Source organism: Branchiostoma lanceolatum, chromosome 10 (genome assembly GCF_035083965.1).
Source record: "Branchiostoma lanceolatum isolate klBraLanc5 chromosome 10, klBraLanc5.hap2, whole genome shotgun sequence".
In the NCBI taxonomy this organism is placed as follows: Eukaryota; Metazoa; Chordata; class Leptocardii; order Amphioxiformes; family Branchiostomatidae; genus Branchiostoma; species Branchiostoma lanceolatum.
This window is the reverse complement of record NC_089731.1, coordinates 11,118,292-11,140,217: the sequence shown is the minus strand read 5'-3', so window position 1 is coordinate 11,140,217 and position 21,926 is coordinate 11,118,292. Positions and strand designations below refer to the sequence as shown.

The following is a 21,926-nucleotide window of genomic DNA, read 5'->3' as shown; positions in this document are numbered from 1 at the left end:
TGTGGAAACATTACTCTTTCATTTTAACTCCATTTGCCGTCCCATGCACACATGAGTCAGACTCATTAGGCACCAAAGTATTTCTCATTACATCATTTCATCATTACAGCAAAGTGGGGTCTACAAATTGCCCCTAGTCAAATTACTGTTGATTTGTCATCTATCTGATGTCGACCATTTGGGAACAGAAGTATCGTTCATGCAGTATTGACTATTGCAATACATGTATATTCTCTCCAAACAACAACATATTTTTTCTGGAGGGGGGGAGGAAATCTACATTCCATTTTTTTTTGTTTTGTTTTCCTCAAATTGATTTTTAAGAATGTAGAAATTTTAAAGTAAAAATGATTCTAAACTGTAGGTCTATATGTAGGCCATGGCCATGGCTTAGTCCCTGACACAGGTGTTAAATATTAGCTCCATCTTAAGAGACAAGAAAAACAAGCACCTTTCCAGGTGAATGAGCACAAGCCCCAAAGGTAACTGTTAAGCAAATACCTGTCTGCCAGTAGGTGTGTTTATTAGGGCTCAAGTTACACACGGGTGTTGTATGGCAGCATCTATGCTGCCCTAGGAACTATAATACCCTTGTATGCCAGGGACTAATGTTTTCTTTCCTGGGCACACCATAGAGATATCTTTAAAAGGTAGTACTATTTGAAAGTGCTTATCTTTCTCAGGTTTGTCAATCTTTGGTAAAATATTTGGTAAAAGCATGAAATGGTACAGATATCAACTTTTGAAGATATTAAAACATTTTACATTCAAGAATAACAAAATATGTTTGTCCACACCCTATAGTACTGAATCCGTCAGTGCTGTCTGCTTTCACAAATGTGTAATAATGAAAATCTTGCACAGATTGATGAAAATCTTGTTCTAGATCTGTCCCAGGAGAGGAATTTTGGTTGTTGTTCAGTGGCGATGGAGTCATTGCCTACTAGGTTTCAGCTAGTGCGATATTGGCATTGTGTGGAGTCTCTAGATCGAGGGCAACAGTACGTCTAGTGGTGTTTCTTTACCAGAGTTGGGCTAAACAGTCTGGCATAACATCAGTGCAGTTGTGTGCAGGGATCAGTCTGTCAGCACAATAGGTTCATTATGCCAACTGCCCTCCAGCAGCTGGTCTCCTTGACTGTTCCCTGACAAACACGGGAGAAAGTACGCCACAACAATGGCGACTGTTGAAGCGCCCTCCCCGCCCAGTTCTCGAGTGTTGTGTGGGAGCGAGTCAGACGCGTCACGTTCATTGTTTGAGTAGGCCCGGGATAAGGGACTGAAATAGTTTTGCAGTGAGGTCAGAAATACACATGTTGGGGCAAAATATAACCCAGCTCACTCCACCCTGTAATACATACTTCACCTTGTTATGCATATAGTCTGCAAATATAGCCAACACTATAATGTTATGACATCAAAGTTAGCTGATAAAATTTTGCAATAAGAATTTTGCGCTTCATTACATGTTTTTGTATATCTGTTTCTATTTGCTTGATTTTATTTGATTTTATGTCACTACACCTCATGTGCTTTTGTTATTTTGCTGTAAGTTTTCTATACAAATTGGTAACAATTTGGTTTTGTACTTATTTGCTAGACTTAAACTGATTGGAGAAGAGTAAAACACCAGCAGAGAGCTCAACGATGGCAGAAGAAGAAGGAAAGGGCGTCGAAGACGTTCAGAAGCCTATGGAATTTGAAGGAATGGACTTTGGACAGGCACAATTCCAGGCAGGATTCGGGCAGCCTGTGGACCCCGACCAAGTGGTGCCCATGATGGGGGACATGCCGGTGCCTGGGGAAATCAACGGTGGGACTGCTCTAGATTTCGGACAGGCACCAACTGTGGAAGGGATAGACATACCCAAAAGACCAGATGACCTACAGTTTGGGGACAGGTCAGGCGAGGTCCCGACCTCGGAGCTGTTGACGGGAACACCGGTGTGTTTGATACCTGAATGCGAGGAGTGTCCCCTCCACCCAGGAGGAGCGGAGCAGACGTCCTCTCCGGGAGGCTCAGACCAGCCGTCAGGGCTGGATCCCAACGCTAAACCTTTCGCAATTCTGGACCCAACTGCCAAACCGTTCGATCCAGTTCTCAAACCGACGCTGGACCCAAACTCCCCACCCTTCCAGCCAACAGCTCCCATCTTCAATCCTGATGTGCCATCCTTTGACCCCAGTGCAAAGCCATTTGACCCCAATGTAGCACCCTTTGACCCCTTGGTACCCTTTCTGGACCCCAATGCTCCTATCTTTGACCCAACTGCAAAACCTTTCGACCCAAGTGCTAAACCCTTTGACCCAACTGCCCAGCCCTTTATGCCTGAAGAGCTTGTGCCTGACCTAAGTCCAGAAAAACAGGCACCTGAAGAGGTTGCCTTTGGTCAACTAGATGCAACAGGTGTCATCCACGAGGAGAAAGAAAAGGGAGATGGTAAGAAAAGGAAGAAAAAGAGAAAGAAGAGGAAGTCAGAAGGAGATGGAGGGATATCATCAGATTCACCCAGTACCCCAGAGCAGCCCAAACCACCACTGGGTGCTGACGAGCCAGTAGTGCCTTCCGATGTTGCCGAACTTGAAGGAGCAGAAGCCATGAAAGTAAACGGAGAAGGAGTAGAGAAACACGAAATCGAAGTGACAGAGAAAGAAGATGTAAATGATGTCGTGAAAGAAATTATAACACAGTCGAAACGGCAAGAGGAAGTTGCTGCACTTATGTCTCAGCCGAAAGTTGAAGATGTTGGTCCTGATGACATACAGGCAGAAATTGTAGATACCCCGCCAGAAGAGGCTGAGGAGGGTCAGCAGCAAGCCTTCCTGTCGGAGCAGGCTACAATAGAAGCCCTGCTAGGAGCTCGACAAGAGCCAGAGGATTTGATAGAGGATGTGTCACAGGTAACAGGTAGTGAGGAGGTGTCCACGCCTGGTGAGGCAGACTTAGAGGACTCCGTGCAGGATGCAGAAATCACGGAGACCTCGGATTTCGAGTTTGTGCCAGGTGAGGAGATGGAGGAAGAAGAGGTACCAAAGAGTCCGAGGCAAGATGACGGTAATGCGGAAGCAGCATCAGTCCCAGAAGTTCAAGAACACAAGGAAGATCATGTTGATCTACCACCGAGTGAAAAGCCAATGCTAGTGTTGGGAATGGAGGAGAAGGAAAGTATGGAGGTAACTGAGGCACTGCCATCTGGTGAACAGCCTGTCGAAGAAATAGGTGTTACCGGAGAAGATCAGCAGATACAACTGCCTCTGTACGACCCCTTCAACGAGTTAGCAGAGCAAGACCCTCTGATCGAGGAAGGGTTACCGCCAGAACTGACAAGAGGTTTTGAACAGGAGCCTTCAGCAGAAACAGGTCCCCCTCCATCTGGGTTCCAGGATGCCGACTTCTTCTCGGACCTGGCAGTGAAGGAACCGGAGGCAGAGATGCCACAGGAGGTTCCTGCGAGCCAAGGAGTTTCTTCGGAGGTCGGCCCCCCTCCCCAGGAGGGTCCCTGGGGGGAGCCGGTTGCAGCCGCAGCCCCTACTGGTGACGTCTGGGGGTTTGATATGCAGGGGATGGCTGACAAGGTGGAAACGGACACGCCCAGAACGCCCGAGGCATCAACATGGGACAGGGACTTCCAACAGCACAGCATGCAGAGCTTCGCTTTCTCCGAGCAGGAGAGACAACTGCAGGGCTGGGATGCTGTTTTCCCCGGTGACGAGCCACCATTCGAACCATCGGTGGCACCGCACCAAGCTCCAATCCTTGAAGAAGGTGCCAACGTGGCCGATGTGGCGGGAGAACCCCAGCCATTTGACGCCGTGTTTCCGCCAGATGAAGCTCCAGCTGTCCCCATTGCTGACATCAGAGTTCCCACAATACCAGAGGAAGGTGAGAGCACTCCTGAAGACACTCCCACAGGATCTGAACCAAGTCAGCCAGAACAACAAGCAGAGGAGAGCGTACCTACCACCACACCTGATTCATCTACGTCAGACATACCGGCAATCATGGTGTCTGAAGTTCCAAAGGTGGAGCCGGATGATGAGTTCCTAGTTAGCGTAGAAACTGCCAGCACAGGAGACATAGAGACAGTCGCAATGGAAGCTGAGGTGCCGGAGGTGGCACCCAATGATATCACTGATGAACAGATTGTTGCACCGCCTGACGTCATCGCAGACCAGGTCCAAGTGGAAGAGGCCAGGCAGGCTGAACAAGTCGCTCAGATGGCGGCCATGGCTGCGCAGCAGAAGTGGATGGAAGACGTGGAGCAGGTCGTCATGGAAACGGGCAAGTTGGAACACGAGGTGGAGCAGATCGCCACTGATACGGCCAAAGCTGCGGAAATGGTGGAAGAGGCGATGGAAAGCGTTGTAGATGAAGGAACGAGAGTTGAGGCGGCCCAGGTAGCGACAGAGGTGTTGGAGAGAGCTGAAGACAAAGCTGGTGTGATGGCGGATGCAGCGGTGGAGACCCCTCCTGTACAAGTTGGTGTGGAAGCTGAGGAGAAAGTGCCTGAGACAGAAGCTATGCAAGTGGAAGGTACTTGACGTGTGGCTTCTGTGTGCAGTGTGTGCTAGAGCTTGAGACTACTTTGCTCGTGTAGCTGCCATGCTGCTCCTTGTTTGTCCTAGCTGCATGAGCAAGCCTGTATCCCAAACCCCCCTGCCAAGTGCTGCACTAGTCTGTGCCTTGATATTGCTGCAACCTACTAACCTCCACATCGTTAACAATGCTTGTATATCCACAGCACGTGCCATATCTATTATAATGTAACACCACCTTCCCATGCTAGCAGCTGTCTTTAACAGTCATGCTCACAGAATGCGTTTGCGTCCCAAATCAGGATTAAAGTATGAGGAATTTGAATAAGATATGCTAGGTTTCTCGATTGATGAGACTACAAACAAAAACAAGAATAACCAGAAATACATTTCAGATCAACCTTTTTATAGCTTATTTATCATATATTATTTTTTATTATTTATCATATTCCATCACATGTATAATCTTTGTTTATCACCGGATTATAGTTAGTAAAGAAATAAATTTCTAGCTCTATCATGCATGTAGTCATGCATGTAGTAGAAGATGCATGTAGATTAGTGCCAGTGACCTACTGCAGCTTTAGTAGTGATAGCTTGCATGGTTTGCTAAATGTGGTTTGCAATGCTTCTAACTTCACTTCCACGTTTGCCTGTATACATGTGCACATTAGTTACACTGTACTACTACACACGAATATAATGACATTGCCAACCCCTACTAAAACCAAGGCAAGCTAAAACAAAAAAGGGTTGCTGGGCTTATGTGAAATCATTCTTCCTTTCAAAATTTATTGATATTTGCCAAAGATGATGATTTTTATGTAATATTGTACATGTACATGTTGCATTTACTTGTACTTTGAAGTTTTATAAATCTAAGGGTGGGTGTTTTTCTTGGCAAAATAATGTTAAGATTGCAGTTGCTAGTGTCACATATTTATTGTGTCCAACTTTCAGACTGTCGTACTGATTATTTCCTCATTGATCCTGTTCACAGCTGCTGTGGCTGTAGAGCCTGTGGATAAAGAAGAGGTAAGATAAGATGTTCTTCCTTTTGCTTCCTTATTTCTCTTTACAGTCCCCTCTCTTTGTATTGAGTACAAACAATGACAGCAGTTCTTTTGTGCAGAAAATCCGTCCATGTCCCTTGATAATGCAGCATCTTGCTGCATACAGTTACAAGAAATGTTATTTACAAAGATAAATGAAAATGTTCATGCATGGTAAAGTACACACTATCTACATATATACTTATATGCATACATGTACATGTGTGTACAACAGGTAGTGTGACAATGCTGAAAAGTTAATCAATTCCAAAGTGCAAATTCAAATTTTTGATTGCGGAACACATGGTGCATGTGAAGTGCGTTCGAATGATTCTATGGAAGCCCATGTGATAAAAGTAGAAGCCCGTGTAATAAACCAAAATTATCAAACATTCAAACATTATCCCGGCCCAGGCATGACATAGATTTAGGTACGCAGCCCTAGCTGTGACTGCCAAAAAAAAAAAGATTGGTTGACCTAGATATTGATGCAGATTTCCCACAAATGAGGTGGAACGTTTCTGCTTCATTGCTACAGCAAAGTTAAATGGCTTGTCTCAATTACAGGTGCCATTGAGCAATGATGGCAATTTTCTGCCTTGTGCACATGTCAGTATTTCGGCTGTGTCAGCCAGTTTTGTATACATGTACAGTTGGACTTCCTTTCTTGACAAGACCTAGAGCTTGTATATTTTCTTGTTTATTCCATGTAGGAGGGAAACGGGTAATTACAATACCACAAAATAATGTTACATGTTTGTGTACTTTTACAGGTGAAAGAGGAGGCTCCAAAGGCTGAAGCTGTGTAAGTGCCAATTCTGATATTCTCAATTGCATGCAATATATGTACAGTATATAATACAGTGAAATATGATAATTAATGTTGCACACATGAAATCAGTACATGTAGTTTTAGAAAGTACTGTATCAAGTCTTTGTTCAATTTCAAAAGTATGATACACTTTGAATATGATGTAAATTGTAATGATTAAATTTTTCATTGCCCGACATTAGCCTGTGTAAAACCAGTCTACATAGCTTTGATGGCATGTAATTTAAGAGGACCTCTGTGCCCTACCCTACTGTAACATTTCATAGTTTGGGAGTACATGCAATCATGTAATTCTTATGTCTGTCTGTGAATACATGTACCAGCAGGGGTTTCGTTCAATATTGTGATCACCACACCAGGGTGACTACCCTCATGGGTCAGGGCAAGCTATTTTGATAAGTAAAGGCCTCAGTATAAAAATAGAAAACACATAAAATCCCAAGCCAGGACACTTTTAACTCTCAAGGTCTAACCTTCAACACTAGTTTTATTGAGGTTATCTGAATGATTCTGATAGTCATAAATCTTAAGTAAAAGAAAAAATTGGTAATTTTGTTCAAAATGGTATGATGTTTTGGATACATCAGTTATTCAGTGATTGGGGAACTGAAACCTATGATAACATCTACATATCATATCAGAAGCATTCTCTCCCCACTGATAAATGTTTCTGGCTTGTTATCAGTTGTATACTGGCAGCTCACATCCTGTTTAATGGTCTTCCTGTGGTAAACAAACATGCAGGCTGCTAGGTTTATCTCAGAATCTAACATGTTTTCATTATCACTGACTCACAGTCAGGATACTGTATATACAAGCTCCAAAACAAAACAACTAGTGTTTTTAGAATGATATAATTACTTCTCGTACAAATGAATGAAAGACTCTTGAAATTTGCTTATCCATATATTTCACTAAGGTCATTAAAGTCAGCAGTAGCATCATGCCAGTATTCATGTATGTATGTATGGACAAGAGGCACATGTAGGTCTGTCACTATAAATAGCAGATAATTATACCCCTCAACTCCCATAGACATTGACTCTAATGTAAACTTGGGTGCATACAAAAGACTAATGTTGGGAAGAAATTCAAAAGGAAATATAACTTACATAAGCATTTGCAGGGAAAATTTCAGGTCTTACTAATACATATGAATTGAAAATAGGGCATCTAGATCCTACAATTTATTGTTACCAACCTATCGTATGCAGAAGTTGAAAGAAAAATGCTTGTAATGGTTATCTAGCTTAAGTCCGCTACCCAAGCTCCGCTCCCCGCCAATAATTATTGCCGAGGAGCAGAGCTTGGGTAGCGGACATAAGTTAATAAGGCTGGACTCCAGGCTAATGGTTATCATCTTCAAACTGTAGTCTAGACTTTCCTTCTTTCTGAGTTGTATGTTTCTGGTTCAGGCCAACCGTATCTGTAGTTTAAACTTCTTCTCCATTCTGCAGTGCTGAAGCAAAGCCTGCTGGGGAACCAAAGGCAGAAGAGAAGGTAAAGAAAGCCAAGCCCGCAGCAGGGGCAGCTGCCAAAGCCAAGACCACCGACAAGGCTGCGCCTAAGACCAAACTTCCGGGGAAAACTGGGGCTGCAAAGCCTGCTGGGAAGGACGTCACCAAGCGACCCACCCCGCCGTCATCTGTGTCAAAAGAAGCTCCTCCTGCTAAGAAGAAGATCGGTGCTGTTGGGGCAACAAAAACATCAAAGGCCGCCGAACCAACAAAAAAGCCATCAGCTGTCTCAGAACCCAAAACCAAGAAGCCCACCAGGTCTGCAACAGCGCCATCTGCCAGGCCCACAAGTACTGCAGCCACCAGAGCAGCCAAACCTGCCAGTGCTCCAGCAAAGACTACGAAGGCACCACCTAGCGGGGCAGTGCCCAAGACGAAAACAGACCGCAAACCAGGTGCAGCAAGACCCAAACCTTCAACGAAGGCTGCTGCAACTGGGAGCAGTGCAGAGGAGCAAGCGTCTGTGGATTCAGTTGAGGTAGCTGTGGACGCAGCTGCAGCTCTTGGTGACCAGGTGACCCCGAAGCCTTCAGCTGCTGCTGCAAAGAAACCTGCAGAAAAGAAGGCTGCTATCCCACAGAGGACAGCGCGACCCAAACCTGCCAGTGCTGCTGCACCAAAGGCTGAGCCAAAAACAGCTGCCAAGAAACCAGCAGGAACCCTGGGTACAAGAACAGCTGCTGCCAAAACTGGCACAGCTGCAGCAAGACCTGCATCAGCTACAGCAGCAAAGAAGCCAGACGCAACCACAAGGCTTGCCTCTGCCAGAGCACCTGCTGCTGATAAGAAGCCTGCTGCGGCAGCTGCAAAGAGGCCTGCCTCTGCAGCAACAACACCTGCTGCAAGGAAAACAGCAACAGGTGCAGCTTCAGCATCAACATCTGCCACAAGACTAGCTGCAGCAAAGAAGCCAGCTGCCACAGGTGCTCCGGGGAAGGCAGACGCCAAAACAACGCCAAGGGCACAGTCTGCAGCAGCAGCCAAGTCAGCTGCAGAGAAGAAGACTGCAGCTACACCGGCGAGGGCAAGGTCTGCTCCTGTAGCAGGTGCTGCTAAGGCAGCCCCGAAAGCTGGGGCAAAGGCACCTGCCACCCCGGGCCTGAAGGCGAGACCAAAGGCCCCGGCAACACCTGCAGCCAAAGACGCAGTCATGAAGAACAAAGTCAAGACTCCCAGTGGGAAGGGAGCCCCAACACCAGGCAGGACTCCAGGAAGGGGCATGCAGGTGATCCCCTTTTTTAAATGATTTTTTATGAAAAATTGATTGAAGGGTAAAAACAAGTATCTACCCTTTTATAATTGAGTAAGTTTCCTGATTACTTCGGGTGGTATATAAAGTTTCATTCTGAATATTGTCAGAAAAAGCAGAATAGTCTTTAGCACTTTGAAGTAGCCGTTTGGCACCCAATACCCTACTGTGTGGTTACAGAGTTAGTCATTAGCAAGAAGGTTAAACATGGAAAGATGTACTGATTGGGATGCATCGTTTTTCCTTTGACAGCCCTTTGCGGAGTACATCAGTAGAGAAGCTGTGGCTGAGGGGTTGAAGAAGGGAGACTTTATCAAGGGTGCCTTGAGAATTAACGCCAGGAACTTTGAAGACGCCTATGTTCCTGCTCCAGTGAGTACCATTACTTAGACCTACGTCTCTCAACCATCAAAATATATTGTGTATGTTATCATTTCAGTATGCTACATCACACTTTAATTTTAAGTTGCAATTACCTGTTATGCCAAACTTGAATAAAGCCAACTAACTTGTGTATGTATTACGAAACTGTTTTCAATTTGTGCGGCTATATTTGATAAAATGTCTACACTTTGAGATGCATATCAATACTCTACAGTTGCCCATGTTCAGTATCCTTAGTAGTTGCAAACAAAAGGCATTCTTGTGTACTACATTTAGACAGCAGTATACAGTTCTTTGTTACAAAATGTCCAGACATCATGTTGTTGGAGGATAATTCTGTTTGTTCCCTGTCTACTCTATAGGATGGTATGTCTGACTTGTACATCCCTGGTATACATGCTCGTAACAGAGCCCTAAACGGGGACATCGTAGTGCTGAAAGTACTGCCTAGGTCTGAATGGAGGGTAAGTGGACAATAAGATATATGTATGTCATGGTCATAACATTGACTTACAGTTTGTATTGTCATGATAGTAATAACTGTTGCTATAGACCCAAGAAATGGCGGTGGAATTGTTGTTTTAAGAGATACATGTAGAACTGAGAAAATAAGATGTTCATTAAAGCCCCTTCTATTCTTGATAAAATTGCTTCCCGCAAATGTAAATGTTGAGCTTAAAACATGACCATCAGACAGGACATTCTAAGAAAACAAAGCGACTAGACGCCCTTCTTGTGCAAGAGACACAGACCTTAGGGACACCATGTTTCCCTGGTAATTACACATTCATGTACAATTGTGTCCACCCACACACACTGTCACTGTTGTTTTTTTCCTCATACCAGACACAGCGACAGCATGAATATTGATTGACATGCAAAGCTATTGGGTAATTGTTAATCCAATGAGGGCATTGAGTAAGTCCCGCCTCCCCATTCTTGGAAGCCCTGTCTATAAATCCTAGCTGAAAACCGGTCATCAGATATACATGTACATGTACATTTGGCTATGTAAAAGTCAATCTACATCTACATTGTACTCTAATGACACACATGGCAGTCCTATGACACATTATGTGTGGACCCAGAGGTTTCATATTTGGTGCTTCAGTCATTACATTTGGTATGCCTGGATTGTAGAGCACTCCAAAACTGCAACAACTACGTATACTCCCTGATCAGTCAGCCCACATGGCTCTCCCTATTACTGGCTCCAAATGACCTACCACCTGCAAACTCCCAAAGGAAAAACTAGAGTCAAGCACATGTGTAGAAAAATGCAGAAGCTAACACTCAAGAATTTATGAGGAGCTTGAGTTAGAATTTTTTTAATGAACTTTTGCTAGTTTTGCTGTGTGAATCGGAAGGGGGTAAATGACATTTTCAGTTTGGTATGACATTCCAATTCCTTTGAATGAAAATTGATACAGTGTATTTGTATTAGTTATTGTGTGCTAAGAATTACATTTTTTTGTGTTGTACTATATGATTGTACTATATGTATATTTTAATGGATCTTTAGCATTAGTGTAGACGGTAGCATGACGGTAAGGAATATGTAATGTTCCGACCTGAAGGAAAATGCGTTCTTAAAACTGCTTTGGAAACTCCTGTATAAAACAACTAAATGAAAATACAAAGCAATTGCTTGAGATACTTTCCTTGTGGAATATCTCTTCTAAATTACAGCATTTGGTACACTCTTGTTACAGGTGTTACAACAGGAATATGAGCAGTTTAAAAATCTGAAAGCATCTGCAACAGCGGAGGGTGCCAGTCCAGTCACCCAGCTGACAGAAGGCATGAAACAGTTAGCCCTACATACACCTGAACCTCCTGGTGCCCAGGCAGCAGTAGACACCGCCGCTGGACCGCAGTCTCCACTTACAGAAGGCAGTGGAGATGCTGCATCTTCCAGTGGAACTGCTGGGTCGCCCATGGAGACCAGCTCCTCTAAATCATCGGAAAAAGAAGCGGGAGAGAAGAATGATAGAAAAAAGAAAGTTCCTGCTGGAAAAGAGAAAAGCCCAGCGGCGAAAACTCCCGCCAGAGGAGCAGCAGGGAAGGGGGCAGCAGCAAGAACTGCCACCAGAACCCCAGAAAGAGCTGGGAGATCAAAGCCTGGGGAACAAACAACACCTAAAGGTTAGCAGTACAATCTATATACGTTACTATTTGTGATGTATATAGTATTTTGTACAATATATCAATGACAAAACCTTTTACACTTGATGATACAGTCATACCTGTACAAGTTACCACCTCAATTTTTTTTGTCCCTTAGATGATTTTTTCCGTTGAGACAAATTAAAAATGACAGTCTACAGTGACCACCTGTCCACAGAGACCAGCATTTATCGGTCCCCTGAGTGGTCTTCTTGGGCACTTTTGACTGTGAATAATCATACAATACCTTTTGAACTGCTATTCACTGGTTTCAAATGTTTTCACTGTTGGCTTAGACTTCTGTTGTTGATTATGTTTCGCCAACGAAACATATTGTTTTTGTAAGGTTTCTTCTCCTTCTTCTTCTCCTGTCAAACCTTCAAATCGCTTCTTCTCGGTCGTCCGTCGACCAAATTAGCTGAAATTTGGTATGCAGGTAGAGTATGTGTATACCCCTAGACCCTTTTAAAATTTTGTTGATATAAGTTTTTAAAATGATTTTATGGAGGTTTTTTGGTCATTTTCAGACAAAAGTCGCACATGATGGCCTCCAGTGCCGTGGTGTTGAAACCTGAGGACCTGAAATTTGGTTTAGTTGTGCATTGGATATTTACCCAAAGGACCCCATTATTTTTTTTGGCATACACTACTTCAAAATGATTTATTTTGCAATTTTTTGATGCAATTTTTGGTTATTTTCTGTCGGGGCCAGCAAGAACTAGGTCATACTGTAACATAAGCCCTCCTACACTTCACATGTCTGGGACTTAAAACCAAGCAGATGTCAGGGGGTACCTCTACTAATGGTATTACAGAAAGTTATATGGACCTTATGTTACATGGTACGGATGTTATATTTGAGATGTAGGTACCTATAGGAAAGGTGACTACACCTGACAATTACTTATGCTAATGAGGACCTAATTCGCATAATGTATGCATAAAGTTGTATGTCCCTTACCGTAAATGCTGCGGATGTCATCTTTCAGATGTAGGTTCCTTTAGGAAAGGCAAACACCCCAGGCCATAAATTATGCTAATGAGGACCCAATTTGCATAATCGATGCATGAAGTTGTATGTCCCTTACCGTAAAAGCTGCGGATGTCATCTTTGAGATGTAGGTACCTTTAGGAAAGGCGAACACACCTGGCCATAAATTATGCTAATGAGGACCTCATTTGCATGATTTATGCTTAAACTTGTAATTCCCTTACCGGAAAAGCTGCAGATGTCAGATTTGACATGTACGTACCGTTAGCAAAGGTCATCACACCTGGCCATGAATTATGCTAATGAGGACCTCATTTGCATAATTCATGCATAAACTTGTATTTCCCTTACCGTGACAGCTGCGGATGTCATCTTCAAGATGTAGGTACCATTAGGAAAGGTGAATGCACCTGGCCAAAAATTATGCTAATGAGGACCTCATTTGCATAATTTATGCTGAAACTTGTATTTCCCTTACCGTACAAGCTGCAGATGTCATATTTGAGATGTAGGTAGCTTTAGGAAAGGTGCACACGCCTGGCCATGACATATGCTAATGGGGACCTCACTTGCATAATTTATGCATGATGTTGTCTTCCCCTTACTGTAAAAGCTGTGGATGTCATCTTGTACATGTACTCTAACCTCTCAAATAGAAGTACCCCCTGGAATAGAAGTACCCCCCGGACAAATCTTCAAAATGTAATATAAGTACCCCCTGGAATAAAAGTACCCCCCGGAAAATTTCAAAAATCGACAGTCGAGGCTAGGTAAACTGTGTCCATACATGTACAACTGTCACTGTCAGAGGGAAATAAGATAATAAGCAGGTAGGTAACTTATATTTAGTCAATTATGCCATACCTATTAAGTATATAGATATTGAACAGAATAACTGTCCATAGCTTGTTCAAATCATGATGATCTTCCTCGCCTCTTCGTAAAATATGATAGTAATATTGAAAAATTGGGCATAGGTTCCCCGCTATGACCCCTAACCGGGGGACACGGTGCTTTCAAATTCAACAAGTGAAAATGTACATGATACATGCTTTTTCTACTTGGAACTTGAAGCAAGTGATCAAAGAAAATTGTTATATCATTTTATTATGACTGACAATCAGTGACATATAACAAAAATCATCAGAGTACTTAAGTTAAATGTACCTGATCATATTTTCTAAAGACATCAACCCCAAAAAACACAAATATGAACACAGTCCTTCCACAAAAGAAATATGTCTATGAACTTTTGCTCCATAGCGTCGAAAACAAAGTGAGACGCTCGGATTTCGAGTTCCCGCGGTAAATCCCACAATATTGAACAGAGATCGACTGTAAAAGTAGCTCAACGTCACAGACCGCACATACTAAGAAGTTACCCATTACGTGTTGACACTAGAAACCCGCGACGAACCGCCTAAATTGGGGAAATCTTACGATTATTTAAAAAAATGAACCCTCTGAAAATAAATATGGCCTTGTGTGTCTATCCTTGCCCAAAAAATATAATATTTCCATGCGTTTACGGTATCATTTTAAAGATCGGTATCCGCACTACGCAATATGCTGCTAGTTTTACTGTCGCCATGCCTGAGAGTGGCGGCCATGTTTCGCGATTTCGCGCTGTTGTTTACCGAATCATATCGGACATATTTCTGCCGTTTTAGAGATTTTGTGGCCTCAAAACACATATTACAAGGGAAGTTAAGTTATGATTGTTGTTTTAACGTGTTACATGTCTTCTGCGAACAAATAATTCTTCCGCCGCGCTGCCGATACTACGGATATAGTGGTCAGGAAATTATTATTCCTCGTGCAGGCGTGCACCCTACTCCACACGCTTTTGATCAGCGTGCTTTGGTTTACGATATAAACAGAGACTATCAAAGTTATTTATATGAAAATTGTATTTTAAAATGTCAATGTCGCGTCTTTTTTTCCGGTTTACTTTGTAGCGTCATAGCGATATCGACCGATATGTTACGAGTGCCGCCAGGATACTTTTCACAAGGCCGTCAAAGCGGCGAGAAAATCAACGCCGGTAGGCCGAAAAATAGCGAATTACGAGCAAAAATACCGGGGAAATATAGGCAGATAAACCTTAACTTACGATTTTAGAGGGATTCCTGGTTTGCAAAGCCTCAATTTTTCAAAAAATAATAAACGTACCGTCTAGAATAAGAACGTACCGGGTGGAACTATAGGCGCAAAAAAATAAACGTACCGGTACGTTTATTTGAGAGGTGAGAGTAGCTACATGTAGGAAAAGTGAAAGCACCTGGACATAACTTATGCTCATGAGGACCTCATTTGCATAAATTATGCAGAAACTTGGATTTGCCCAGGACTTATTTTGGGACAGCCCACTTCTTGCATGAGGAGTATGGGCGAAACATCCTGAATTTGCTCTTAAAGCAAATGACGGCCAGTCTAGTTCTGTATGATTCTTTATATGGAATAGTTATGTTTAGCCATAAGTATGGCTAAACATATTGTTTTCTCTCATGTTTCTTCTTCTTCTTCTTCTTCTCCTGTCAAATCTTCAAATCGATTCATCTCTGTCATTTTTTGACCAAATGACCTGAAATTTGGTACAGAGGTAATGTAGGCAAAAACCAATGTGCGTTCTTTTCCTTGTTTTGATATTGACCTTGAAAGTGATTTTATTGAGGTTTTTAGGCTATTTTTAGCATATCTTGGCCTCCTGCGCCCTGGTATTTCAACCGAATGACCTGAAATTTGCTGTATATGTGGCTTGAAGAAATATTTAAAGGACTACATTCCCATTTTTGGCATACATATATTCAGAACGATTTATTTTGGGCTTTCTTGACAATATTTGCCACTTCTGTCACTTTCAATACTACATATGACCTACAGGTCATTGACCCCGAGTGCCTTGCACCTGGCCAAGCTGGAAGTTTGCTTACGAGGAGGAAAGACCGGACATAAACATTTAACGTGATTATCGGGAAAACACCATGTTCCCTTAAACTCAGTGGTTAAATTGCAGTTTAGGAAATTTTATAACAGAAAACAAGTTAAATCACTGATTTTGTGAATGTTTATTCTAGCATTAGTTATTACCTTCGCGACGAATGGTTTCGTCGAGAAGGTTATGCGACGGTGCTTGTCTGTGTGTCTGTTAGTGAACAGAATAAGTCGAGAACGCCTGGATGGTTTGTTGTCGTAGTTGGTGTGTCGGTGTGTATGTGGCAAATCTCAAGATGATTAGATTTTGGGCGAAGTGTTTTGCATAATTAACGAGAAAAGTGTAAAAATGTGTTCAATTGTATGCTTTACTATGCGTTCTGGTTGCGACGGGGATATTGATACGGGTAGATTGGGGGCAAAGTTGGTCATGAGGGGTCATGAGGGGTCATGAGGCAGGCAGGAAACTGTCAGTTACATGTACTGCAGCTGCCAGGGACAAATTGGCTATCAGCCAGCTGTAGGGCAGATACAAGAGATAGGCTTGCCCATGCAGTAATGCTTTAAAGCACTAAAACAAGGGCTCAGAAAAGGATTCACCTTAATTGCAAGCCCCAAAAATTCTTATGCACCAGAAAGCCACATCTGTCTACTTTAGAATCATGCAAAGAAAATAGACAGTTGACCAGCTCGTTCTCTCGTAACAGCTGACAGACGAAAACAATCGTCAACTTTGACCTACTCCCAGCCTGGAAGAGTCCACTCGGAGCATGTGAAACCAAACCACAAAGATATCTCCTTACACCAATTAAAAGACTGAAACATACAAATTTTGACCAAAGTTGGATATACACGGCCTTATATGAGTAAGAACAGTCATTAATGCAGTGCCACAGCATGGGAATACCGAGCATGTCTGTGTGTCTGTTAGTGAACACGATAAGTCGAGAATTCTTGGAAGGATTGTCTTGGTATTTGGTATGTTGGTAGGTCTCGATGAAACCTGAAAATGATTAGATTTTGGGCCCCCTATCGGCTTGTTACGGTACTGCAGCGGAACTTCATGTTATGATATCTCGTGTTGTGGACATGCTATGGAACTGATTTTTAAGTGGTAGATAGCTCGTTGGGCAGAGAGTAAGTGGTATAGGCTTGGGCCCCCTAGCAACTTTTTTGGAACTGCAGGGGTAGGTTTTGCTTCAGACTTTGAAAGGGAATAACTCAAGAAGGGCTTGATGGAAGGTCATGATTTTTTGCATGTACATAGCTTGAGCGATGATGTACATGATTGGATACTTATTATGCAAATCAGTAACTAATTTGCATAATTAATGAGGAAAGTTTATACATTCATCAATTTCCATGATAGGACTCGCAAACATGTGACATATGTAACTGAGGAAGAGAGAAATATTCATAGATATCAGCTATGCAAATGAGAACCTCATTTACATAATCAATGAGAAAATAATATAACTCGAGATGGGCTTGATGGATGGTCATGATTTTTGGTATGTAGATAGCTTATGTGATGCTTTGTATGATTGGATGATAATTATGCAAATCAGATTATAATTAATGAGGCAATTTTAAAAACCTGCTGTGTTCCATGATATGACTATTCAAATATGTGACATTTGTAACTGAGGAAGAGAGGAATGTCAATAGATAGAAATTATGCAAATGTAGGCCTAATTTGCATAATTCATGAGAAACTACTATCATTCCATACTAGTAAATAACGGCAATTTCATACTTGTTGCATTTAGAAGTTGTGTGAATGTGAACACCATTGAATCAAATTATGCTAATAAGGAGCTTATTTGCATTATTGATGAAAAATGTTAGCATAACCTTCTTTGTTAAGCTCATAATCATAACAAGGAGGTTTGGACAACTTATGTTATTTGGGTGAGGAGGATCAACTGGTATGATTTTTGATTGATGAAAAACACTCCTAATACGTCAGTCATAAAGGTCAAAATCATTTCGCGAAGGTATGAGGTCGTAGAACTCTTGTTCCAGATATTTTCAAACTCCAAATTCTTCAACACAACACGGGAGATCGTTTCTCCTCAGACTGGCGCGACACTCCTGTCAAAATTGATTGATGATCTCTCTCTGCCGCCGACTTCATACATGATCAAAGGCGGGTGGTAGGCGGTGCGCGGGGCCGGGGAAACTTAAACATATAATGTAGCGAAGTGTTGCACAAGGAATTCTCACGCTGAGGGGTACATGAAATAATGCTTACAAAATAGACCTCTATGAATCGGGCTACATTCAGCAATGGTAGACGGATTCAGGGCATGCCGTGCAAAACACATGGTCTCACTGGGGACATGCGTTTTTGCGTTAGTCTGGTACTAGTGACTATTATGTACTAGTGACTATTATGTGCCGGGAATGTTTATCTATCGCACGCCTTGGAAGGAAGTTCAACCATGATAAATGGTCGGCCGTTGCGAAAATTTGGAATCCCATGCTGTTGATTTTCGTGATTGAATCTGTAAGAAAATATATTTTCATGTCGTTCATGTTTTTGGGACGGACGCCGGGACGGGGTGAATTTTTTCTATCATTTTCGTCCCGTTAGTAATGCAAATCGAATCGTGTTGCACAAGAGGCAAAACCCTAAAAACGTGGGTCTTGTGGAGTGTTTTGGAGCGGGAAAATGCCGGATATTAGCGGTGCCGAACAGTGTACATCGTCGCGCGCGGGTGACGCTCCGTCAAAACAAATCCGCTGGTGGTCTAGCGCGGCCACCGAAAATAGGCAGAAACACACAGGAGGACTTAGCACCTTCGTTTATGAGGGCAATTGTGAAAATCTTTTGTTACAAATTGTTCGAACATTGAAACATTTGGATAGATGGTTTGAAACTGTTCTAAATAAAGAGATTTTTGTGTAGTTACGTTCGAAATGTTTCCAACGTATGTGAAATAAGTTCAAACATGTTATAAGTTTCAATTCTAATTGTTTGAACACTTTAGAAATATTGTGACTTAGACATTCTTTTAATCAAAATAGTTCAAACATATTACAAATATTATATTAAAACCCTCTCGGTGACTTTGAATTGACTCAAATATGTTGTTTTTGGTCATTTCCTTCGTCTCCTGTAAAATCTTCATATGTATACTATGGAAAACTTCATTCTTCCCTGGGGTTGATCTTTTTTAATTCAATTTTGAACTGGGTTGATTATGCGCAAGAGTGTAATTTTCAGCGGATATTTTTCGACTGGTTTACATGGAAATGGCACGGAATATCCCATTCTTGCAAGGGGAGGATTCTTTAATTATTTCTTTCAATTTTGAGCTGGAATGATTATGAAAAAGTCCATTTTTTGCATGGCGAGGAGTATGGCTAAACATGCTGTATTTGCTCGCAAATGTTGCCTTTCTAGTTCATTATTCTATTTTAAACAAAATCCTTGGCCCTTTTTTCTCTCCAAGTTAACCATCAAAGGCCCCCCATCCACTCCCGAAAGTTCTCTGCATTCTCTTGTTACTGTTGGATTTTGGTGTTCATGAACTCATGCATACTTTGCCTTTTTAGGAAGACAACCTCCCAAACCAGGGTCTGCTAATAAGACACCGAAGGCAGCTGAGAAGCCAGGTATCGACCCCACCACTGTTCCTGAACAATTCCTGCAGAAAACTGCCAAGGTGAGCTAAGATAACACTGATATGTACAAAATCATAGGATAAGATATTCAAATAATGAGGCCGAAATGTATCAAATTACATACATTGAAGTTAGGGTAGAAAGAACGTGAATTATGCTTTAATTACTATTTTGAGTACATGTACACTGTACTGTCAAAATGTTCAAAATGTGTGATTCACTTAGCAGAGTCAGAGTATTAGGGAAGGTTTTGGAACTGTACCAAGGTGGGAAGTTTGACATTCTTGGCCGTATTCCAGATTGTGGATGACATTACCAGTGGGAGGTGTAGTGAATGTGTCGGTACAATTTAGTGGGGAACTAAGTGATAAACTGTGTGTGGTTCCACTTCACTCTGCTTCCTGATTTATTCATGGAAAATAAGTTGCGAATAAATATATTTTACTTAAGAGTGTTTCATCATGCTTTATCTTTGATAATTTAGATCTTTCTTATACTTGTTTAGGGCTATAGTATAGTTTGAAACCAAACCAATTTATTTATGGGAAAACAAGTTGCGAATAGATATATTTTACTTTACTACATACTTTAGAGTGTTTTGTCATGCTTGATCTTTAATGATTTAGATTTTTCTTATACATTGATTAGGGCTGTAGTATAGTTTGTAACCAAACCTTTCAAGGATGAGGTATACATGTATTTGTGCAGTCATTCTTAAACCACATTGTGACTTTCTGTATTATTTGAATTACATGTTTCCATGAGAAGAAATGTGAGAAATTTATGATGGCTCTTGTATGTTTCACAAGCCCAGGTACTTGTGCTATAATATTGTCGTTGTTTTTTTTTTCTCGTGCAGGTAGTTTACATCTACGAGAAGAAACATTCCAGAGCCTGTACAGGCCACCTGAAGAAACTGGATGACAAGGTGATCAGTGCTGCATAGTTTTCAAGACATGATATTTTAGGGCTATCGATAAATTTCATGCAAAAGTCCAAAAGCAACTATAAACATATATTACATGTACCATATTGGACTGTTCTGATATATGATATGATATGTAATGTACAATGTATATGTTGAAACCTTCACAGTGTTTTGATTTCACAGCTTTTGTAGTTTACATCTACGAGAAAACTTCTCAATGGTGAATTCATGACACTGTAAATATGTGTTTCATATGTATTAGCACTATACTACAAAATGGTTTCAACCACAAATTTAGAACACTGCAAAAAACTCCTTTTCTCTCCTTCTGTGAAGTAAAACCGCTGCAAAAGTAAATGAATTTACAGTAATGTTTTTTAAAATAAGTGTCTTTTGTGTTTGACAGGACAAGGAGAAGGTTCTGTTTTCCCCCATAGACCACCGCCTGCCCAGGTTAAAGGTGCCGCTGGAGGACTGTCCTGCAGGGTTCAAGGAACGACCAGAAGACCACGCCAAATTCCTCTTCATCGCCAGAATAACGGACTGGAAGGAGAACTCTGGATTTGCTGAAGCGTAGGTTTCACCTAGCTTTTCTCGATATGGTTTACAGATCAAAGTGTGAAATGTTTACAATTTTGCATGTTACATGTAAGTAAAGCCTCCTAATATTTAGGGTTATAGACCTTTTTGTTACTATACTTCATGTACTTAACTTCATTAACACTGTCCCCATCCCCTATATATGCTTCAATATACAGTAAATGCATATAAACGCACTGGTTTACTGTTTATATTTTACAGCTTCACAGTAACCTCCTTACCCCAAACTTACAACCACCGCAAACACTCCACTTTCTCGCTACCACGAAATTAAATGACTGCAAACTTAAATGCATTTACAGTACACTGTGCATCCCAGTCAACAAACATACAACATTGTTTGTATATCTGATACACAATATATATAGATTCAGCACAATAAAGGATAGCAAAAATTGCATCTAGTTGCATTACATTTCTCTGCAAGTCTTTGGTATAAGAAGGATTTGTGCATTGTTTTATGACCATTGCCTTATTGCTACTGCACAGGAGGTTAGCAAAGAGCCTTGGAGAGGCTGGACAGATTGAGCCGGAGACAGAAGGTTTACTGGTGGAGAATGGGGTGGACTTCTCAGAGTTCAGCGAAGTGGTAAGCTCTCTACTTCCTTGTGCACACATATGTTTATATAAATGTATATATTTATCAATTGTTACACTTTTACATGGCTGAGCTTCAAGATAAGGTTGTCAATTGTTACAGCATTCATTCATACGAAGATGTGTTTCTAAATCCAGTAAGTATTGTACATGTCTTAAGATTTGAAGATATTCTTCAGATATTCTTTAAGCTGGTGGTTGTACCGGCTATATAGATACAGATACAGGAGAGCTTTTTGTTCCCTCCATTATAGATTCTACAGTGCCTGCCTCAAGATTTACCATGGTCCATTCCAGCTGTAAGTTGTTGCTTTACTATTTTGCTACTGTTGTATTTGTAGTCGAGTTTTTACTTTTGTACAAACAACTTGTTAGATTTGTATCTACAAAGTCAAGTATTGTAAAACATTCACTGCTGTTACATGTGAATATTATCAGTCATGTTTTGTTGGATATCAATTTTGGTTGCTGTTTTGCTTTGTTGAATACTAGTATCAATTTTGGTTGCTG

At 41.7% G+C, this 21,926-nt stretch overlaps 1 protein-coding gene across 1 annotated transcript in view; it reads left to right on the top strand.

Moving 5' to 3' along the window:
- Positions 1-21,926, top strand: part of LOC136443501 (uncharacterized) — a 37,402-nt gene that overhangs the window by 5,787 nt on the left and 9,689 nt on the right. Inside the window, exons 2-13 of the mRNA XM_066440770.1 lie at positions 1,601-4,534; positions 5,537-5,571; positions 6,362-6,393; positions 7,878-9,162; positions 9,439-9,558; positions 9,933-10,034; positions 11,283-11,715; positions 19,223-19,332; positions 20,151-20,219; positions 20,626-20,792; positions 21,309-21,408; positions 21,671-21,715. Coding sequence (XP_066296867.1) covers positions 1,648-4,534; positions 5,537-5,571; positions 6,362-6,393; positions 7,878-9,162; positions 9,439-9,558; positions 9,933-10,034; positions 11,283-11,715; positions 19,223-19,332; positions 20,151-20,219; positions 20,626-20,792; positions 21,309-21,408; positions 21,671-21,715 — 5,385 coding nt within the window. The 5' untranslated portion in view covers positions 1,601-1,647. The remainder of the gene's footprint in view (positions 1-1,600; positions 4,535-5,536; positions 5,572-6,361; positions 6,394-7,877; positions 9,163-9,438; positions 9,559-9,932; positions 10,035-11,282; positions 11,716-19,222; positions 19,333-20,150; positions 20,220-20,625; positions 20,793-21,308; positions 21,409-21,670; positions 21,716-21,926) is intronic.